The following is a 20,472-nucleotide window of genomic DNA, read 5'->3' as shown; positions in this document are numbered from 1 at the left end:
AGCAGAAAGATTGGAAGCAAACAGAAGAAACTACAATTACCATCAAGAGACTTTAAAGAGCAAAAAATTGCCTAGTTGCTGCTACCAGCTTTGGTAACTAAAAACTAACACATCAATCAAATCTTAAACTTTCCAGCTTAAAAAATGAATCAGTTTATTACCCATATAACGCTTAATACAAAGCACTGGATTCACATCAGTTTTTGAGCCGAAAGAGCCTGCTCCAGTGCTCACGTCCTACCTGAAAAGGGTGAGTCTCACAGAATGAAGCTCACAGAGGTATCCATGAGATTAGATTAGAGCTGCAGGTGGGAAAATTGATGATGAATATTAGCCTAATTAATGATATGAATAATGGTAATGTAGTTTACCAGGGCTGAACAGTAATTTTTGACAGCTTAGATTTTACCTGCTTACTTGAATCACCTAGTTTAGATGGCAAATACCTGCATGTATGTGTTAATAAATCAAATTTTCTTCAGAGAAAAGAAACATAATGCAGGAGTCTGAAGGAAGTAGTTACCTCCAAGCAGAAAATCTGCTGTCTTCGGATGAAAAACAGCAATTGAGCAACAACAATGATATGAATCACTAGAAGATCTCAAATGTTTCCTATTAATCTTCGAAAAACAGCGAGAATTCTCCACAAAAATTCACACAAAAGTAGGAAAACAGTAGATAATTTGTAATATTTGATAAAATGGAAACGGAAAATACCAAGATACAATTGACCTCTACTCGAGAGGAGGATATTTCTCTCCCAAATCTCTAGACGCCGCTGGAGCCCAAAGGAAACCTAAAATCTAAGAGACCTCAAATTTCAGTCAAATTCAAGATGCCATAACCCTAGGAAAACAAAGTCTTTAATGCATGCAAATCAAAAGGAAATCCCTAAAGAGTCCCTACATTCAAATTTCCCTTCCAAATCCCTAAAAAATTCTTCCTAAAAAGCTCCGCTTGGGCGTTCAGACAGCCTGATTCCGCAGGAGGCGGAGATCTCGCGTTTGTTGCGATGGACCAGTCCCGTGCGGACCGACTGGACCGGTCTAACAAACAACTTAAGAAAAACTATAAATTTGAGAGACACGATGGATTTCACTAAAGAACAAAGAAAAACAACAACGATACAAGCTTTTTCAATTCGAGAGGAAGAAACGACTCTCCTAATCTCTAGCCAAGCGACTAGAACCCAAGCACCCAAGATATCTCAAATTTTTTATTCTAATTCAAGATTCTCCCCAAACACTAATCAGAGAGACTAAGTAAAGCAAAGAGAACATTACATAATCCCTAAACTGCCCCTAATTCCAATTTTTCCTCTCAAACAATGTTTAATTAAGCCTTGGGCCCCACCAAGACTCCCCCCCCTCCCCTTTATGTCCGCCCCTCCTTGTCTGGACTGGCAGGTGTAAACCAGAACCAGTCCAGGCTGGATTGTTTCAGGTCTAACACTTTGGGAAAATTTGGATCAATGTAGCTTTTTTTTTTTTTTTGCTTCAATTGGTTTCGACAGTTTTGGGGATGAAACTATGTTGAAACAAGCAAAATTGAATCCCGAGCAAACCTGCCAAAACCATGGAAACTGAAACCAAAATTTAAAACCTAGATTTAGCTTACAATAAAAAAGAAACCCAGATAATCTTCCACAAAACATGCAAATGTTTAAACACAGTTATATACTTCTGACATAAAAAATTATGAAAATGAAATAAAGGAAATGTCAAGGCAAATGAATAAACAATTTTAAGCTATTCAAATTGCATAAACACCAGATAGTATTGCTAGCCTTTCCGGTTCTTACAGGATGATAATGATATGAAGACATTCTGTACAAATAATACAACTTCTGCAAGTCCGTAGGGAGAGCTTTTTGGAAGCATTTAATGCTCTAAGGCTGTGATAGCCCTAAACATAGGGATAGATCTTGATATTTTCAGTTTCACTTAGTAACGAAATCACCAAATCCTTCAATTCTTGTTCCTTGACATCACTAGAACAAACCGAAAATAGAATTAGACAATCAGTAAGCCAACAAAGGAGAATTGGGAGAAGGATAAAGGAAAGACTAACCAGGAAGCAATAAATAGAATGCATGAATGAACCAGTTATTCCTTTTAGAAATCTCGAAAGCTCATTTTCGGATCATCATTCTTTGAGCCACCTCTAGCTCGACCCCTGCCACCTCTTCCTCGACTTCTTCCTCTACCTCTTCCTCGACTAAAGAACGACTTGCCGTGCTTCATTTCAATGAGAGAATGCAGCAATTCATCACACAATATGCAGCCAGAATACAATGTAGCTCCATCACTTAGAGGTGTTGTCTTCTTATTGAAGTCTACTTCAATGATTAAGGAATCACAATCAGGGCATCTGTTGCTAGTGGTTGAGATTCGATGCGCGCCCTGTGGAAGGGAGACCATGCAATTACAGATGTTGCAGTAGAGTCTCCATTTGGGAGCACTGACTGGATCAAGGATAAGTGTCCCACTGCACTCAGGGCAAGCACATACTCCCTGTGTAATCATGGAGTGTCGACATGTTGGATGAGGACAAAGAAAGCAGGGCATGCCTGCTCCTTTGCCTAGTTTTCCAGAATTCCCAAGCTTAATGGAACCAAATAGAGTGGTGATTCCTTCAAATGGGGGGGAATTGTAGCAATAGGGACAGAGAGGAAAGGACTTTCCATCGGAACCAGACATGGAGAAGAGTACCAGCTCAAAGCCGTCTAGAGGGCATGCAAATTCCTTGTATAGCTAAAAGATGCAAACTCGTCAGCAAAATTTCTTCAAAAGATATTTTAAGAAAAAAAAGGTATTGATACAGAAGCTTGAGCAACGTAAAAATTTAATATCAATCTCATTTGAAACTTATCATATTAAAAAAAAAAGGAATCTATTTTAATATGCATACCATAAATGATAAAATGCTTATATTCCCTAACATAATAAATTATATAATCTGAATATCACAATGAAAATCCCAAAACCATGTAGCCTAGAAGATCTCGGGTTTTGTAAATACATGTTTGTGAGTTTATGTTAAAATTCCAACCGTCTCTTGGCCCTTGATCCCACGGACAAAATGAGGATCTATGGGAGGCTCACCTAGATCACACTGTTAAATCTCAACCATCTCTTGGCCCTTGATCTCACGGCCAGCACGAGGATCCGTGGGAGGCTCACTTGGATCATGCCGATCTCCTATATTTGGGTGGCTGATTTGGGAAGGATTATATCAAGTCAATTATACATGATTATGTAGTTATTTGTTTTTTTATAAAGACACCATGTATAGATCTATAAATAGGGAAAGTTTTGTGTAATAAAATTAAGTATTTTCCCTCTCAAATTCTCTGAATTTAATATGGTATTAGAGCCTTCATTGCCTTGATTGGAATTCTGAGTTTTTTTTTTTTTTGTCGAACTTTTTGTTCGTTCCTGTGTACGTCCAACCAAGAGAGTGCCTCATCCTGCAGTCTCTTTGTTTGATCGAGAGAGACAAACGTCTAGTGCATCTCGTATGGAGGAGTCGAGCGAGAACCCCGCGGTCTCTGCGTTCAATCGAGAGGAACGAACGTCTCGTAAACCCCTCTTGTATGCATGTGACAGAATGGGACAAGAAAGATGTGCGGTCAGAAGATTCTGCACATGTAATTCAGAGCTAATTGAGCGGGATTGCGCTCAATGCTGTGTTTGATCAAGGGCGAGCCCGCTCTTTCGTTCTGCTTCCTACTCGCGTCGTCCAGAGCAACTGAGCAAGTGAGAGGGCTTCCCCTTTCGATCATCTGCGTGCGGCTAGAGAAGGCACACGAGACCCCTCTCATGCGTGCCTACCTGAGAGCCTTAACTAAGTGAAGAAGAGGATCAAGAGAGGGAGAGAGAAGGAACTGTCTGCATGTGTGCCTGAGCGAGGACGACCGACACTCGTTTGTGTGCTGGAGCCGAACAGAGCAAGGAACAAGTGGTTGAAGAGCTATTATACATGCCATCAAATCCTCCACTTGAAGAACCCCTGCTTGCCCCCAAATCCCGACTGCTTCTGCATGTTTCGGATCCGCTACCCTCAAATCTGGGGGATGTACAAGAAGGCCAAAGCCTATTTCAAGATAGTAAAAGAAGTCAACCTCTCCCAAGATCTCCACTATTGGGATCAATACCTCAAATCGGACGAACACCACTTCGTAACCCACGTTCTCACCTCCTTCAGTATCGCTAACAGAATCGTCATTGAGAACCTTGCCGGTCGGATTTGGACTGAAGTCAGTTTGCTAGATTTGAAGCTCGTCGATGGAACAGTCTTGATATGTGGAGTTTCCCAGATGATGCGTGTGGTAGGGAAAAATATGGCTTTCTTGGTGGTAAAACAATTCACTACTACAGTCCAGTTCGTGCTTACGATGACCGAAGAGTTGGTGAACATGCAGATGGTGAAGTGCACTACTTCCCTAAGTAGGAAGTCGATCGTGGATATCGAGGGTGAGGCTATAAAGAGATTAGAAGCACTTTATTCTACCTTGAAGGAGCTGGCACTTGCTGGTTCTCTAGGTTCTCATCACCGGCCTTCATTATCGAAATTCTAAGGAATACAAATTCCCACCACTAGCCTTCATTGCAAAATTCTAAGGAATACAAGTTCCTACCATCGACCATCATTATCGGAATTCTGAGGAATAAATGTTCCTATCATTAGCCTTTATTGTTGGAATTCCGAGGAATACAGGTTCCTACATTGGCCTTTATTGCCAAAATTTTGAAGAATACAGGTTCCCACCACCAGTCTTTATTGTTAGAATTATGTGGAATGTAGATTCCCACCCAGGGGCGGATTTACGTTGGGGGCACTGGGGTCACGTGCCCCCACTGAACTTTTTACTTAATGTCTTATTTAATATATTTATTACTATCTAATTATAACTTAAAGCAAAATTTAGGGTTTTTGGCTCTAAAATTACCGCTAGGACGGGAAACCAAAAGGGACGAAACTCAAAAAGTTCAAAATATTTCTCTCTTGCGACCAGACGGCGAAAGATAAGGAGGATCGCGTAGACTTGCATGCTCGGCGGTAAGAATCGCATAGGCGGAAGCCGCCGCTGCTCGCCTGCTCCCTAGTATTTTGTATTTGCTGACTACAGACCTTTTTAGAAGTTTTTTTTCTTTTCCATTGAGTGATTGAAGCAGTTTCGCTGTTGCGGTAGAAAAATTATTGGCTTTTTATGGTTGGAAGCTGATTTCTGTTGCTTTTTTATTTCACCCCATTTTGATTTAGTGTCTTAGAAGCTAGAAAGTATTGACATTTTTTACATTTTTTTCTTCGAAAATTACATGTATATTATTGCTTGGACTTATTTATTCAGATGCATTTTTTTTATCTACTCCTACTTTATCCATCGAAACCATATGCATTTTTTTTTATCTGTGCAGTTTGTCTATATGTGGGCTGATTTTTTGTGATGGCTTTGTAGATTGAGGTGATATTGGAATTTGAGGAGAATTATGTGGATACAGAATTCTGACTTCTGAGTATTCTACTAATCTGTAACAATTGACAGGTATATATTTTAGTTATTAATCAATTTAATAGCATTATTTTTTTTATGTAAGTATAAAATTCTTAAACTAGTTGTTATTAAAATTAGAAATGGAAAGGTATTTCAAAAGAAAATTCGAATGAGATGATCAGAAACTTTTTTCCTTGGAAAAAAACACTCAAATTCAATCAGTTTTTGTAGAAACAAATTTAGCTGATATCCCTGCCGATCCTGCATTGAGAAAAATAATTATGGATTTTCATCCTAATGAGAGGGATAGTGTGCGCAGACATTACTTGCTGAAAGGACCATGCCAACCACGTGATCATGAATTCCCATGTACAAAATTTGGAGATAAATTACGTAGATTTAATCCTGCATGGTTTGATGAACACAAGACTTGGTTAGAATATAGTACAAGCAAAGATGCAGCATTGGTTTGTTTTGTTATTTGTATAGACCTCAAAATGGTGAATAGTCTGGCGGAGATAGTTTTGACATGAAGGGTTTTAGAAATTGGAAAAAAAATGATAGATTTCATGTTCATGTTGGTAATATCAACAGTGCACACAACATTGCTAGACGTAAATGTGAAGACCTAATGAATCAAGAAAGAGATATCAGATTTGCTTTTGAAAGACCTTCAGATCAAAATCGCAAAGATTATCGTACATGATTAAATGCAAGCGTTGATTGTGTACGTTTCCTTTTGCAACAAGGTTTAGCATTCCGTGGACATGATGAATCTGAGAATTCAGAGAATCAAGGAAACTTTCTTGAACTTTTGCGTTTTCTTGCTAGACATAATGAAGATATCAATAAAGTTGTGTTGGAAAACGCTCCTCGAAATAATAAACTAGTAGCTCCAGAAATCCAGAAAGAAATCACAGAAGCTGCAGCAATTGAGGTTTCGAATGTCATTATCAATGAACTAAGAAATAATGTATTTGCTATTTTACTTGATGAATCTCGTGATGTATCAATTAAAGAACAAGTTGCTGTTGCATTACGTTATGTTGATTCACACGGTTGTACTATTGAGCGTTTTATTAGGATCGTTCATGTTGAGGACACTTCAGCTCTAACACTAAAGTTGGCTATTGAATCACTTTTTTCAAAATATGGGTTAAGTGTGGCACAACTACGTGGTCAAGGTTACGATGGAACAAGTAACATGCGAGGTGAATTTAATGGACTGAAAACATTAATCATGAAAGAAAATTATTCAGCTTATTATGTGCATTATTTTGCACACCAACTTCAATTAGCATTAGTTGCAGTCGCAAAGAATCATGTCCTAGTTGCTTCCTTTTTTAATAGTGTGACTAGTTTGTTAAATATCATTGGTTGTTCAAGCAAAATAAGAGATATGCTAAGAGGAAAGCATTATGACAAAATACTTGAGCAACTAGAAAGTGGAGATATTACCAAAGGTAGAGGTTTAAATCAAGAAATTGCTTTTCAAAGGCCAGGAGACACTCGTTGGGGTTCCCATTATAACTCACTGATCAGTTTAATTCTTTTATATGGATCTATAACAGAGGTTCTTGAGATATTGATACATGAGGGATCTAGCAGTGAGCAGAAAGGCGAAGCTTATTCCCTACTTGAAACCATGCAAACTTTTGAATTCGTTTTCAATTTGCATATGATGAAGACTATATTGAGAGTTACAAATGAGTTATCACAAGTACTGCAAAAAAGGATCAAGACATTATAAATGCCATGACTTTGATCAAAGTTTCTAAACAAAGACTTCAAAATATGAGAAATGATGGGTGGAAAAATTTTTTTAAGGAACTTGGATTATTTTGTGAGAAGAAAAACATAAATATTCCAAACATGACTGATACATTTGTACTGCGAGGAAGATCAAGGCGTCGTACTGAAAGTATAACAAACACACATCATTATCAAATCGAATTATTTTACACTGTTATAGATATGCAACTTCAAGAGCTCAACAACAGATTTGATGAAATTAATACTGAATTACTTATGTGTATGACATGTTTGAATCCGTGCCAAACATTTTCAGTTTTTGATAAAGAACGATTGCTACGTCTTGCAAAATTTTATCCGTCAGATTTTTCAGAAATGTATCTCATTATACTAGACATCCAAATTGAGAATTTCATTGTTGATATGAAATCGAATGATGCATTTATGAGTTTAAAAGGACTTGGAGAACTTGCTCAAAAAATGGTGGAGACTAGGAAGAATGACATTTATCCTTTGGTGTTCTTACTTATAAAGCTTGCTCTGACATTGTCAATTGCTACAGCAACAGTTGAACGAGCATTTTCAGCAATGAATATTATAAAGAATCATTTACACAATCGTATGGGGGACTCTTGGATGAATGATTGTTTACTTACTTATATTGAAAAAGATATATTTAATAGTATTGACAACAGCTTGATTGTGCAACGATTTTAAAAAATGAAGACTCGACGGGAGAAATTATAGATGATAGTTAAGAAGAATCTCAAAAATTATTGTTCTCAATTGTAAGCTTTTTTTGTTTATCATATGTTTTATCTTTTTTCTAATGAATCAAATGATTAAAATTTTTTTTTTAAAACCGTCCATGCCGGTCTCAAGCCCGGATGAAAAAGGTTGAGGGATTTTTTTACTTCAATGATTTGTGCCCCAACTTGAGAAAAATCCTGGCTCCGCCCCTATTCCCACCATCGGTCTTTATTGTCATAATTCTAAGAAATATTGGTCCTTATGCTTCCTTTGTGCGTCTAAGACCGAGGAGAGATCGAGCAGGAGGGCTCCTCTTGAGTGCAACGTCTAGAGTAGACCGAGCAGAAGTGACAGAAGTTGAGCACATGACCTTCTCTTGTGTGTATATGGAAATAGCTAAGAGTACCCTCTCGTAAGGGTCTAGGGTCAGGAGAAGCAAGAGTGCAAGATCTCCACTTCTTCCTACGATTAAACCAGAGGGATCATAGGCCTTCCGTGCATTAGCACGGGGTCGATCGAATATGAGTGTTTGGGTGGAGTTAGATGACTAATTTGCATTGGGCTGAAGGTTGGCTAAATCGGAAGGGAGGAGATTTGCTTGCCAAGTGCTGAGCCGCTTGAGACATTTTCTACTGCTATCCTTGAAGCTTGTCACAACCCTAAGAACATATTTTTTTCCTACTGCCATGCCTTCATTGCTGGCCTTCTCTTGTGGTTGTTATCCTATCTATAACCAATGTAGCATTTATTGCTGCCCTGCTTAATATAGCCTTCATTACTACCTTTTGTCACCACAATGTCTGAAGCTAATTTCTCCCAAAGTTTTGACCAAATGAAGAACTCTATGGTGCACCAAGGGACTTGATAACTCTACTTTTTTGGGATTAATTACCAAGCTGGGAATGTTAGATCTGTATCCCCCAGGTTGAGGGGAAGAGTTAAAATCCCAACCATTCCTTGGCCCTTGATCCCACAGACAACATAGGAATCCATGGGAAGCTAACCTAGATCACGTTGTTAAACTTCGACCATCTCTTGGCCCTTAATCCCACAGCCAGCATGGGGATCCGTGGGAGGCTCACCTGAATCACACCGATCTCCTTCTATATTTGGGTGGCTGATTTATAAAGGATTATATTAAGGCAATTATGCATGATTCTGTAGTTATATGTTTCTTTATTAAGACATATTGTATAGATCTATAAATAGGATAATTTTGTGTAATAAAATTAGGCCTTTTCTTCTCAAATTCTCTGAATTTAACAGTTTATGATTAAGTTCATTTGAAGTCCCAAAAAATAAATGAGTCCTAAAACTTGGGCTCTCTGATTTTCAAAGGCCAATTCCAATGGAGTTTAAAAACAGTAAATTATGCATTGCTTTGATGACTTCATATAATGCCTTCATCATGCTCAGATTAGACAGTAATAAAAATTGATAAATAACCTGTTTTTTTATAGTACTACCCAGATGGAAACAAAGTAAAAAAGATGATCTGAAGGCAAGCACATACATGGAAAGTTATAATTGTCTACCCTAAGTCTGAAAGTTTGACCAGGAGTTAAGCACAGAAGTTAGACACCTCAGTATGTAACGAGATAAACCAACCATAGAAAGACACTATGAAAAGTACGGATAGCAAAGATAAATAATCTCATGTGTTCCTAGATAGATTCAAAACATTAGTTTGTAGCACTTCAAAAATAATGTAAACCTCGGCCTCTCATTCCAACCATATGGAACTATGAACTTTGTCCTGAGAGAAAAATCCCAAGCAAAACAATAGATTTCCTATCTAAACTAATTATATCCTAGAATTGGAGTGCCAGAAATGAATAAATTTACCTTAATGGAGCCATTTTGAGGGAGATTATAAACCTCCTCACAACTGGTACAGTACAACCGTGCTGGTTGAGTTGAAATGAATTTCATGTATCGGGTGCATTTTCCACACTTGCTGAGCAAACGTCCAGATTCAGCCAAGGTTGAGAATTGCGCTTCAAAGAGTGCATCCATATTTTCAATCTGTTACAAATAAATCCATTGTCAAAAATGAAATTCAAGATGCCACATCTAAAAAATGCAATATTAAGTGTTAATCGCATACTCGATCCTCTGCAAGCAAATTGGCTAAGTTGACAAAGTTGAAAGCAACAAAAAGAAATCATTAAATACCTGATGTTGGTCATGGTGGTGGTGAATATAAAATGGGGGGAACTATATTTCTAAAGTAATCCCAAATCTCAAATTAAATTATTATTAGCACAAATTTCTAAGAAAATATGGAAATACAAAATATAAAATATGAGAATGTTCAAGTGAAATCTACTGATATAAAATTTAAAGCAACAATCAATCCAAACAATTGGTAAGACCAATTAGATTTTTCTATAGCTTATAACTTTGCAATTGCTAATACCTTATTTAAGAAAAGAGAATAAACTCTAATCACTTATAATAATGGATATAGAAAAACTTAGATTGATTACTTTCTTATAAGAAAAAAAGATTGTTTAGATTGTAAAATTATTCCGAGTGAAAGTTTATGTACCCAACATTGCTTAATAGTTATGGACGTTAAGACGAAGAGGTAGAATATAAAAAATAAAGTAAAACATTGTTCTAAGATTAGATGGGGGCTTTTCAAGAATATTAGTAAAAATATTTTTTAGAGTAATATTATAGATCTTAAGATTTTGTTTATGCATGAGGAATCAAATATTATATAAGAAAAAATAGTTAGTGATATTAAGAATGTTGAAAAATATGTTCTTGGAGTATCAAAGAAAAATTCATAATAATAAAAATAGTTGGTGGAATAAAAATATGTAAGATAAGATAAAAAATAAGAAGATTTGTTATAAAAATTGATTTAAATGTAAAAACTCTGATAACTAAGTAAGATATAAAAAGGCCCGTAAGGAGTCTAAGAAAGCAATATGCGATGCAAAGATTTTAGCTTTTAATGATTTATATAAAAAATTAGATACAAAGGAGGGCGAAAGATATATGTATATGTTAGTCAAACAAAGAGATATGAGTAGTAAAAATTTAGTGCAAATGAAGCATATTAAGTATGAAAATAAAAAAAGTACTTTTATTTGAAGAAGATATTAAAAAAAGGTGGATGAGATATTTTGCTAAACATTTCAATAAAGATTGTGAGAATATGATTGACTTTAGTGATCTTAAAATTCTAAATGAAAATAAAGATTTTTATTTTTATGCGTATTAGTAAAACCGAAGTTAGTGAGGCTTTAAAGAAAATGAAGTCTGAAAAAGCTGTTGTACCTGATGATATTCCAATAGAACTGTGTAAATGCTTAGGAGATGAAGGAATTTCTTGGCTTACTAAACTTTTTAATATTATTTTGAAGGCTAAAAAGATGTCAGATGAGTGGAAAATGAATTTGTTGATTCTTATTTTTAAGAATACGGGTGACGCACAAGATTGTACGAATTATTGACTTTCATGTAGCCGACCCCACGTAGCGGGATAAAGGTTTGATGTTGTTGTTGTATAGTAGGAGAAAATCTATAAACTAAAATGACAAAAATTTTATATTGAAGGATTTTTTATTTGTTGCAATTAATGATATTATTTGACTCTTAACAAGACATAATGAAGAAAAATGATTCATGTAGCATATCCCACATAATAGGATAAAGACTTGATGTTATTGTTGTTGTTGTAATTATTGGTAGTAGTAACTTCTAGAATCGTATTGATTCTTAAGAAAAATTGGGCTGTGTATATTTACATATCACTACATCGTAAGAAAGACATTTTTTTTTTTTTTAATTCCTTTGCAATTGCTAAACTACTCGAGGGCTGGAGATGTCTAGCTCTTAGCAAGATTACAGAAGAGTCTGACTTGTATCAAGTCCTTGAGTGGCCTTGTCAAGCTCTCCGTTATCTAGTCAAGCTCTCAGTTGGCTAGCCTAGAATTTGAGCAACTTATAGTCATGGGCTAGAGTCAGATACCAAAGCAAAGGGATAGACTGACCAAGCCCTTGTATAATCTTTCTCAAGCACTTATCGTTTTTTTTTTTTGAATTTTTGTCAAGCCCTTCCATAGCCATGCCATCCCTTTTATTAAAGCCTACATGCATAGGCTTGTATGGCTATTAAGCATGCAATCCATCAGGTATGCATGCAATAAGGCCATCAAGCATGTATGCTTAAAGCCATTAGGCATGCAAGCCCATGTTGGCATGCAATCTATCTAAATTTGTGTTCTTTTAAGAGTAGACTGATGCAAAATCAATGCTTTTTGACTGATGCAAAATCAAGACAAAAGTCAAGGACAATGTCACAAATAAAGGCTCTGTGTCAAGATTTGGGTCATTTATCATGTACAACTACCCATGCAAGCCCATGGATGACCTATAATACTCATAAAATTATGGAAGAATAATTAAGAAGCTTTATTTAAGGGCTCTTGATGGGTAGGTGGGCCATACCAGTCAAGTCATGATTATTCGACAAATTTTACCTAGCTTTCGATTACCTAACACAACCCTTCACTTTTTCATCCAGGGTTAGGATCTGACAATGACAATGTAGAGCCATACCAATTGAGGAAGCAAAAAAAATCTTTATAAATGACTTGATTTCAGGATCACTCTACTTGACTTATTGGGTCAATATGAATTTTCATATATTTGAAAGCTTCAAATTTTAATTTATTTTTTTCATCTTTCTTTCCTTTGTATTAGGACAAGTCACTAACCTATGCGCTAATATTTAATTGACTACTAAGGCTTTTCAAAGTTGCATAAGCTTGGAAAAGACTTATAAATAGGACATTATTTTGTACTTTTTAATTCATTAAAGAAAACTTATTTTTGCTTGTGCAAATTTTGTATGAAAACGCTTGATGATTGCTCTAATTTTTTATGAAGTTTGGTTTTTAATCCCCTAGGACTTTGGTAAGTCCTTAATTATTTTTTCTTCGCCTTATTCTCCCCTTTCCCGATATTCATCTCCTCTTTATAGCCTTAAGCATAATTCCCTCAATCCCAAAACCCATATGACCTCTTCAAAACTCTTTCAAATACTCCCCTACATTCCTCATAATATTACAAGACATCAACACCCTAATAATCCTAAGATACTATAGCCAACATCTCAATATAAAGATACACTTTCCTGTTGTGGTCAACCAGATAAAAAAAATCAAAATACCTTAACCACTGATCCAGAACTCATAAAAACGTCATTAGTTTCTTAACATCCCAAAACTTTAATATGGAGTTCCTCCCTGCTTTTCTAGAAAAAAAAAACGTCTTATGTTACCCTAAGAGTTTCAGCACTAAATTTATCCAAAATTTGAAATATTCTTTAACCACCACTCAAATAACCCTAATGTTTGCTATAAAAAAAAATAAAAAAAAAATAAAAAAAAAATAAACTTTGACAACCTCCATAAGGGCATACCAATTAAATTATTATCTTCACCATAAAGACCCTCCAGACCACACATCAATGAAAATGATTGTTATCCCATAAATAGATGTCAATGATTGTCAACAAAGAAAGGAATGACAATGATTCTTGTGGCGGGGCAACAAATTTGGGATGCTGATCACTACCATGCTTGCCAATACAGCAAAATAGTGCTCCCATTTGTAATATTTTGTAAAACTGTTAAAACGTCTATTTATTTACTTTAAATGTTACTTGGAAGTTTGTCATCATTATTTGATGAATGATTAGTTTTTTTTTTTCAAACAGGTAAGTGCCAGTATAACATCATGAAAACTATGCCAACAAGTGTAAACTCAGCACAAATGCTATAGCACATAAATATCAAAATGAGGTCATGGATGTTGACTTATAGCATATAACAAAAATAATATTACGAACAAATGCATTCCAGAAGCAGAATTGCAAGCAAAGAATAAATCAATTAATTCATTGAGAAGATCACCTTCTTGACGAAATAAGAAAACTTCTGCGTAAATTGTTGAAGAACATGCTGAACAACATGAGAATGGTCTGCTTTTCCTTTAGCAACCATGGTGATTTGATGCTCAATAAAGCTACGGATATCTGGCAAACAAAGATCTGCATCTATACTTTGGTATCCCCTTATCAAGGTGGTTCCTAGGGCTGTTGGAACCAACCTTCTCCCAGAGTTAACCTTCAAAATCAAAACGTTAACATTAAGACTTTAGTTAATAACCTATTTATTGATGCAATAGGCACAAAGGCCCTCAATCGCCTATGAGAAACAAAAGATGTGTGGCGCATACCTTTCGAAAGTAAGGAGCAAATTTTTTAAAAAATAGTACTACAAATAGAATCTTGTCACACTTGTTTTTTTAAATAAAATATAGATATTTATAATAAATTCAAATAAAACAAAACATCTATAGCACAAAAATAATGATGAACCTCAAAAATAATGTAAAGAATAGCTAGCATTTAAAAATAATTATTTACAAAGCACAGTAACAAATAACAATGAATAATTCATAATACTTATTTATAAAAGAGGACAAAAAATATATAATTCATGACATACAAAGGTGAGATTAAATATCTTGAAAATTGATTTAGAGTGCTTTAAGGCAGAAAAGTGTGGCAAAGATAGATTAAAATTATTAAAGATATACATGATGGAGAATTGTCAGTTAGAAGTAGTTGTGAAGTAATCCAATAATTTTAGTGATCTTAGGTTTATATCAAAGTCAATATTGAGTCCATATTTTTTCTTTCATAAGTTATGAAGATGCTTAAAAAGATATTCAAAACTAGTTGCCTTCTAATTTGTATGAAATCCATCGAAATTAATGAAAAATTAGAATAGTGAGAATTTGCTTGGAAGATAGAGGCTTTAGAAATAGTGAAACAATGACTAACTATATGATATATTATTTTAATGCCATTGATATTAATAATTATCATTGAATATAAGATGATGAGTTGACAGCTAAGCATAACCAGTAAAAGTATCTTAGACATTTAATAATAAAAAAAAAAGAAGAGAAAGATAAAGATGGGAATAAAAGTTAAATCAAGACGGTTAAAATGTAGAAGTTCTTCGAGAGCTTTGTGCGATAAAACGATACTATGAAAGCTTATAAGTAAATTTTATAAAACCATAATAAGGATGGCAATTTTGCATGGATTCAAATATTAGGTTGTAAATAAGTCAATATATCAAAGTTGAGTGAGACAAAAAAAGAATGTTAAGATGGTGTGTGACAAAACTAGAAAGGATAAATCAACTGATCGATGAATGATTATATAAGATTAAATGAACAGAGATTGTTCAAAATGATTTGTGAAGAATAAATTTAACACCTTAGATAGCACTCAAAAGAAAAATAAAAAAACAAGAATTCATAATAGACTGAAAATAGTTGGAAGAATAATAATGATGATGATTGACATATAAAGAGGTCAGACATATAAGACAAAAATATAAAAATAATATATCATTAAAAGAAAAATAATAATTTAGATAAACAATCATATAAATCAAATAATGAGCAACATAGATGTAAGAAAATATTAAAGTTAGACAAATGAAGGGGAAGATGAATAAGTAACAGCCCTTTAAGATGAATAAGAAGCTCTACAAACTTAAGAAAAAATTAAGCAATAAAATCATATTGAAGAAGATGGAGTTAAACCATAAAGGTTAGTGCAATTTAACTTAAATTACAAACATTATGCAAAATAAGATGACAAAAAAGAAAAAAAAACGGAAGAAAGAATTATTTTAGCTAGTTGTATTGAGATTAATGAGACTTTCTAAGGGCCCAATAATTCGAGGAAAGGCACCTAAGGCACTCCGAGGAGCTTGTGCTTTTAAGATGACCACATAGGAAAGGAGCTATGGTGACAGCTCCACTATCCCGATCCTATTAGTCGCTAACGTCTCCAATAGGTATAGTTAAAATTACATAACCATACACAAGTAAACAGGAAATACATCAAGGTAGAGGGTGTTAATATAAACCTGTACATAGTTGCGTTCGCAAATGTTGTTTATGTGAACAGGAATGGAAGCATCTGTCCCTATTCCATGCTTTTCCATAAGAGAGATGAGTTCACTCTCACTAAGGTAATCTGGAGGTGTGGTGCTTCCCTGCAGTTTTGCATGTAAAAAATATGATCAAGAACAAAATAATCTACATAAGAACATCTAAAGGGGTCTTCCCTTCAAGTTACTAGCGCATATAGATTAAAAAAGGAAAGAATAAAGAGCAAATAATCAAAAATAGCATGCATGTAGACGAGCAAGTTCACCTAGAAGGAATAAAATTCATTCCAATGTTGTAAATACAAAGATAAGATGCAAGTAATCCTACCTCTTGCAAGTCCATTTTTAGAATATTGATTTTCTCTCCTTTCGTGAACTGAGGAAGGTTCTTCTCCGTAACTGCCAACCATGGCATGATTGATGTAAATCCTTTAGTGCTCACATGCAGCCCTACACAGTGGAAACGCTCACCTCCAGAGGTAAATTCTACTTTTGTCCTGAAATGACAAAAAGTTATACAACATTTAATAACTCCACACAGCTTCAGTTAATGCAGATCTAGGCTTTATGCTCTAGAGATCCTCGGATTAAAAATGTTCTAGAATTTGGGCTTTATGATTTGCCGACTTTCAGGAAAAGAAATTCAGAAGAAACTTGTAGAGTTTGATGCGCATATCAACAAATCAGTTACTATAGAGTATGTCATGCAGAATAATAAAAATAAATGCTTTTGATTTTTAAATTGTAACAACAACAACAAAATCAAGCATCATAATATAGGCTTTCGTGTCATGATTGCTCAACAAATTTTATGCTCGTTGTTGACTACCTGATGCAACCCTTAACTTTTCTCATATAAAACTTAAGACTTGACAACGACAGTATTTTAGTAAAAAACAATTGACTAAGACAGGCCCACTTCGTAGTGTATTATGAAGAATCATTTTTAACTATACCTAGAGATAATCTAAGTCATATACCAACTATTTAAACCGAAACATTTACACATGAAAAAAGACACGAAGAGTTATGCACTCTTAAACGTTCAATAATCTTATGAGAAAAAGACTAAATGATTCCTCAACTTTTAGTGGGTGATATTTTAGTCTCGAACCATATAAAAAGTTTAATTATGTCCACAAACTTGTTAAATAGAACCAAAATAAATCTAGAAAATAATGATTGAAGTTAAAGTTAAAGAATGGGTTTAAAATCAGAGCATTTTAAGAATGTATTTCTTGAAATTTTTATAAAATCTAATTTCTAACTTATTATGTTTTCTTTTGTACAACATTTGACTTCACCTACGATAAGAGCGAATTAAGATATTGCATCTTGTGGTGAGAGAATTTTTTTAAACAAATGATTTCAATTGATATTTTTTTAATCTTAATTCTATTATAACGAAATATATTGAGTTTATTTTTGTTTTAGAATATTTAAATTTAGTTTGTTATTTTGATTTTATTCACAATTATTTTATCTTCTCTTTTCAAGGTCTGGTTAAGGAAATGAATCTATTGAGTAGAAATTTCAGGATCTGATACGAGTCTATGTAAATACTTCTTTTCTGAAGTTTTGTTTAGTCATGGCTAATTATTTAATCCGCACTGTTCTATACTCCAGTCTGTAATCATGCACTGTAATGTAATTATTGTATATACATTTTGATGATACATGAGATAAATTTTGAGAATGAGTTTATTTTATGTATACTAGAAGTTATTTGCAGCTCTGTGGTTTGTTGTTTGTTTTAAAATCAAAATGTACAAAAAATGTGAATAGTTTCCAAATCTTTGATCTTGAATTTGGCCCGTTGCAAGCCAACATGATAGGACCTGTTCCTTTTGTGAGTCTTATCAGGTTCGATTGCAACACTTAAACCCCACAGTTGTTCTTCTTTGCTATCCAGCACACTTAGCACACACATAATGAAGTAATTGACAGTCCATTCATTCCATTATTGCATTTCTTCATATGGTGTAAACCTGAAAGCAGGGCCTGCTCCTATGGATTGGTGATTTGGGAGGGGTATTTAGTGCATTCAAGCCAGCAAGACTAGCTAGAATGGAATGTATGCATATGTTTTTATCATGTGGAGCTGGCAGCCATTCAATGTAATTATTTATCAATTCAGAAATTCATATTTTCCTAAATACTATAGGCATCATTTGTGTATACATACTTAAGGGATGAAAACAATGTAAGCCTTTTAGCCACTTCTTTTTTGCAGATTTTTTTTTTTTTTCAATAAGAACAAAGTGAAACAAAATTATTTATTACAAAAAATTGAAAAAATAATAAAAAATAGTTGTAGAGGAGGTTTCACTTTTCAATTGCCACATATCCTATATAGCTCAAAAATCTAAATAAAAAACTATAATTCTTTCACCACAGAAATTATTTTCTGCAATTTAATATACCATTTTTAAGACCAACAAACATCACTACTTATTGATTTTATCATGTTCACTCGGAATAGGCAAGCTGCAAATTGAAGGCTGATGCTTTCCTTATTTATTTAGCTATGACCAAGCATCAATAGAAGAAAAGAACCAATACAGCTTAAAAGTTTTAGAATGAAACTAACCGTGTGTACTTGCAATCAGGGCTAACAGTACCAATGAAATGTTGGCAAATATATTGGTAGAGTCTCCAAGCATCATTTCCTAACATCTCTTCTGTTGCTGCCCTCATTGGAGTAATGGGAGGATGGTCACCTGCATCTGATCCCATACGCGGCTTATGAAAACCATCAGTCAGTAATGAACGGATATGATTTCCCCATATAGGATTGTTTTGTTGTGCTCCAAGCACATTTCTGAAGTCAAATGATGCGGGGTAGGCTGTGCTCTCTGTACGTGGATAGCTGGAAAATATCATCCAAAAATATTCAAAATATACTTCGAAGAACAAGCAAATTACAGAATAGTAATAAAATGCATATTCCGAAAATGGAAGTCAGAACGTTGAGAAACAAGCCAATTACAACATATTAATGAACTGTAGAGTTGTCAAAATCGGATCATGGGTCGGGTTCGGGTCCAACCCGAAATTGACCCGACATTATTCGACCCGACCCAAACCCGACCCGTTTTTGCAAAACGGTCGGTTTTCCAAACCCGAACCATATCCGCTTCGGGTATGTTTTACTAAATTTTTTTTATTTAATTCGATTTATTTAAATCTACATCAAATTAAGGTAAGATTTACTTCAATCAAATTGAAATAAGTCAAGCTTAATTTAATTTAGGCAACAATATTTATTATTTTTTATAAATATAATTTACTTATTTCATAACAATCTTATAAAATCCTCCTAAATTTTTTAAAAACGGGTCAAACCGGGTTGATTTCGGGTTTCCAGGTCAACCCGAACTCGACCCGGTTTTATAAATGGGTCGAAATCTCTAACCCAAACCCGACTCGGTTCGGGTTTGGGTTGACCTGAACCCGAAATTTTTGGATCGGATTTTCGGGTTGGATTAAATATTGATACCCCTAATGAACTGCATATTCTGAAAATGGAGGTAAAACTCAAAAGCAACATGGACCTAAGAATATGATTTGTTTTAAAGAGGATAAATATAGAGGAGACAGAACGCATGTTCTTTCCATGGCACTGGACATCATAACAAATAATGATAAAAACAGCAAAATGAATTCTTGTGAAACAAATCCTGAAGACTTGCGTGCATGACTGCAACCTGGTTATTTATTTTTTTTTATAATATGGGAACCAAGTAAATTTTGCATACACAATCTTAACCTGTTATCAGAATGAAACAATTGATGCAAAGGAGGCAAATGCTATAACAAACTGAGAAGTTGTACAAATAGTATAGCAAGCAAAATTTCCTTTTGACTAACACAATGAATGTCAACGTGGAAGTATTTAAACTAATCTCAGGAAACCTATTTAATAGTAAAGTGAGTTCCAAATACTAATTCTCCACTATCTATTAACATTGCTTTTTTTTATTTACCTCAATATAATCAGAGGAACATAGTCTGTATACTAATAAGAAAGTTACCATTCAAAAATAGATGACAAACAATATGCAAACAGCTAAAACAACTTTGTTTAGCTTACTATGTCAAACAATTATGAAGATGAAATCAATGGCAATCATAACAAGTAATAAAATTTCAAGCTCTTCATTCACAAGAACATAAGAGCAAAGTTGATGGAGCAATATAATAAGATGCATTGTCCATTAGCCTAACAAATAACAAAAAGAAAACGTGACACCGGACCGGAGGGAGCTTGACGACTCCTTGTCGACAATCCGGTGACTGTCGCCGGACGCAACTCCAAGAACTCCTTGGAAAGAAACCACGACTTGAATATACTTCAGGATACAGAAAAGACACAAAACTCAACTTAAATATTATTTATCTCAAAATCTGCCCTATTATAAGTATTGACTAAGTATTTATAGACAAATATAGCAACATAATAGGCTACACTAAGAA

General features: G+C 34.5%; 1 protein-coding gene across 2 annotated transcripts in view; it reads right to left on the bottom strand.

The window, feature by feature from the left end:
• Nucleotides 1–1,659: 1,659 nt before the first annotated feature.
• Nucleotides 1,660–20,472, bottom strand: part of LOC110100998 (DNA topoisomerase 3-beta) — a 33,669-nt gene continuing 14,856 nt past the window's right edge. For both annotated transcript variants that reach the window (XM_020828730.2, XM_028697652.1), the window contains 7 exons: nucleotides 18,587–18,865; nucleotides 16,325–16,493; nucleotides 15,973–16,101; nucleotides 13,933–14,145; nucleotides 9,845–10,024; nucleotides 2,071–2,753; nucleotides 1,660–1,990 (listed from right to left, as the gene is read on the bottom strand). In XM_020828730.2, coding sequence (XP_020684389.1) covers nucleotides 2,115–2,753; nucleotides 9,845–10,024; nucleotides 13,933–14,145; nucleotides 15,973–16,101; nucleotides 16,325–16,493; nucleotides 18,587–18,865 — 1,609 coding nt within the window. In that variant the 3' untranslated portion in view covers nucleotides 1,660–1,990; nucleotides 2,071–2,114. The remainder of the gene's footprint in view (nucleotides 1,991–2,070; nucleotides 2,754–9,844; nucleotides 10,025–13,932; nucleotides 14,146–15,972; nucleotides 16,102–16,324; nucleotides 16,494–18,586; nucleotides 18,866–20,472) is intronic.

Source organism: Dendrobium catenatum, unplaced genomic scaffold (assembly GCF_001605985.2).
Source record: "Dendrobium catenatum unplaced genomic scaffold, ASM160598v2 fragScaff_scaffold_989, whole genome shotgun sequence".
Taxonomy (NCBI): domain Eukaryota; kingdom Viridiplantae; phylum Streptophyta; class Magnoliopsida; order Asparagales; family Orchidaceae; genus Dendrobium; species Dendrobium catenatum.
This window is presented reverse-complemented; position numbering and strand designations above follow the sequence as displayed.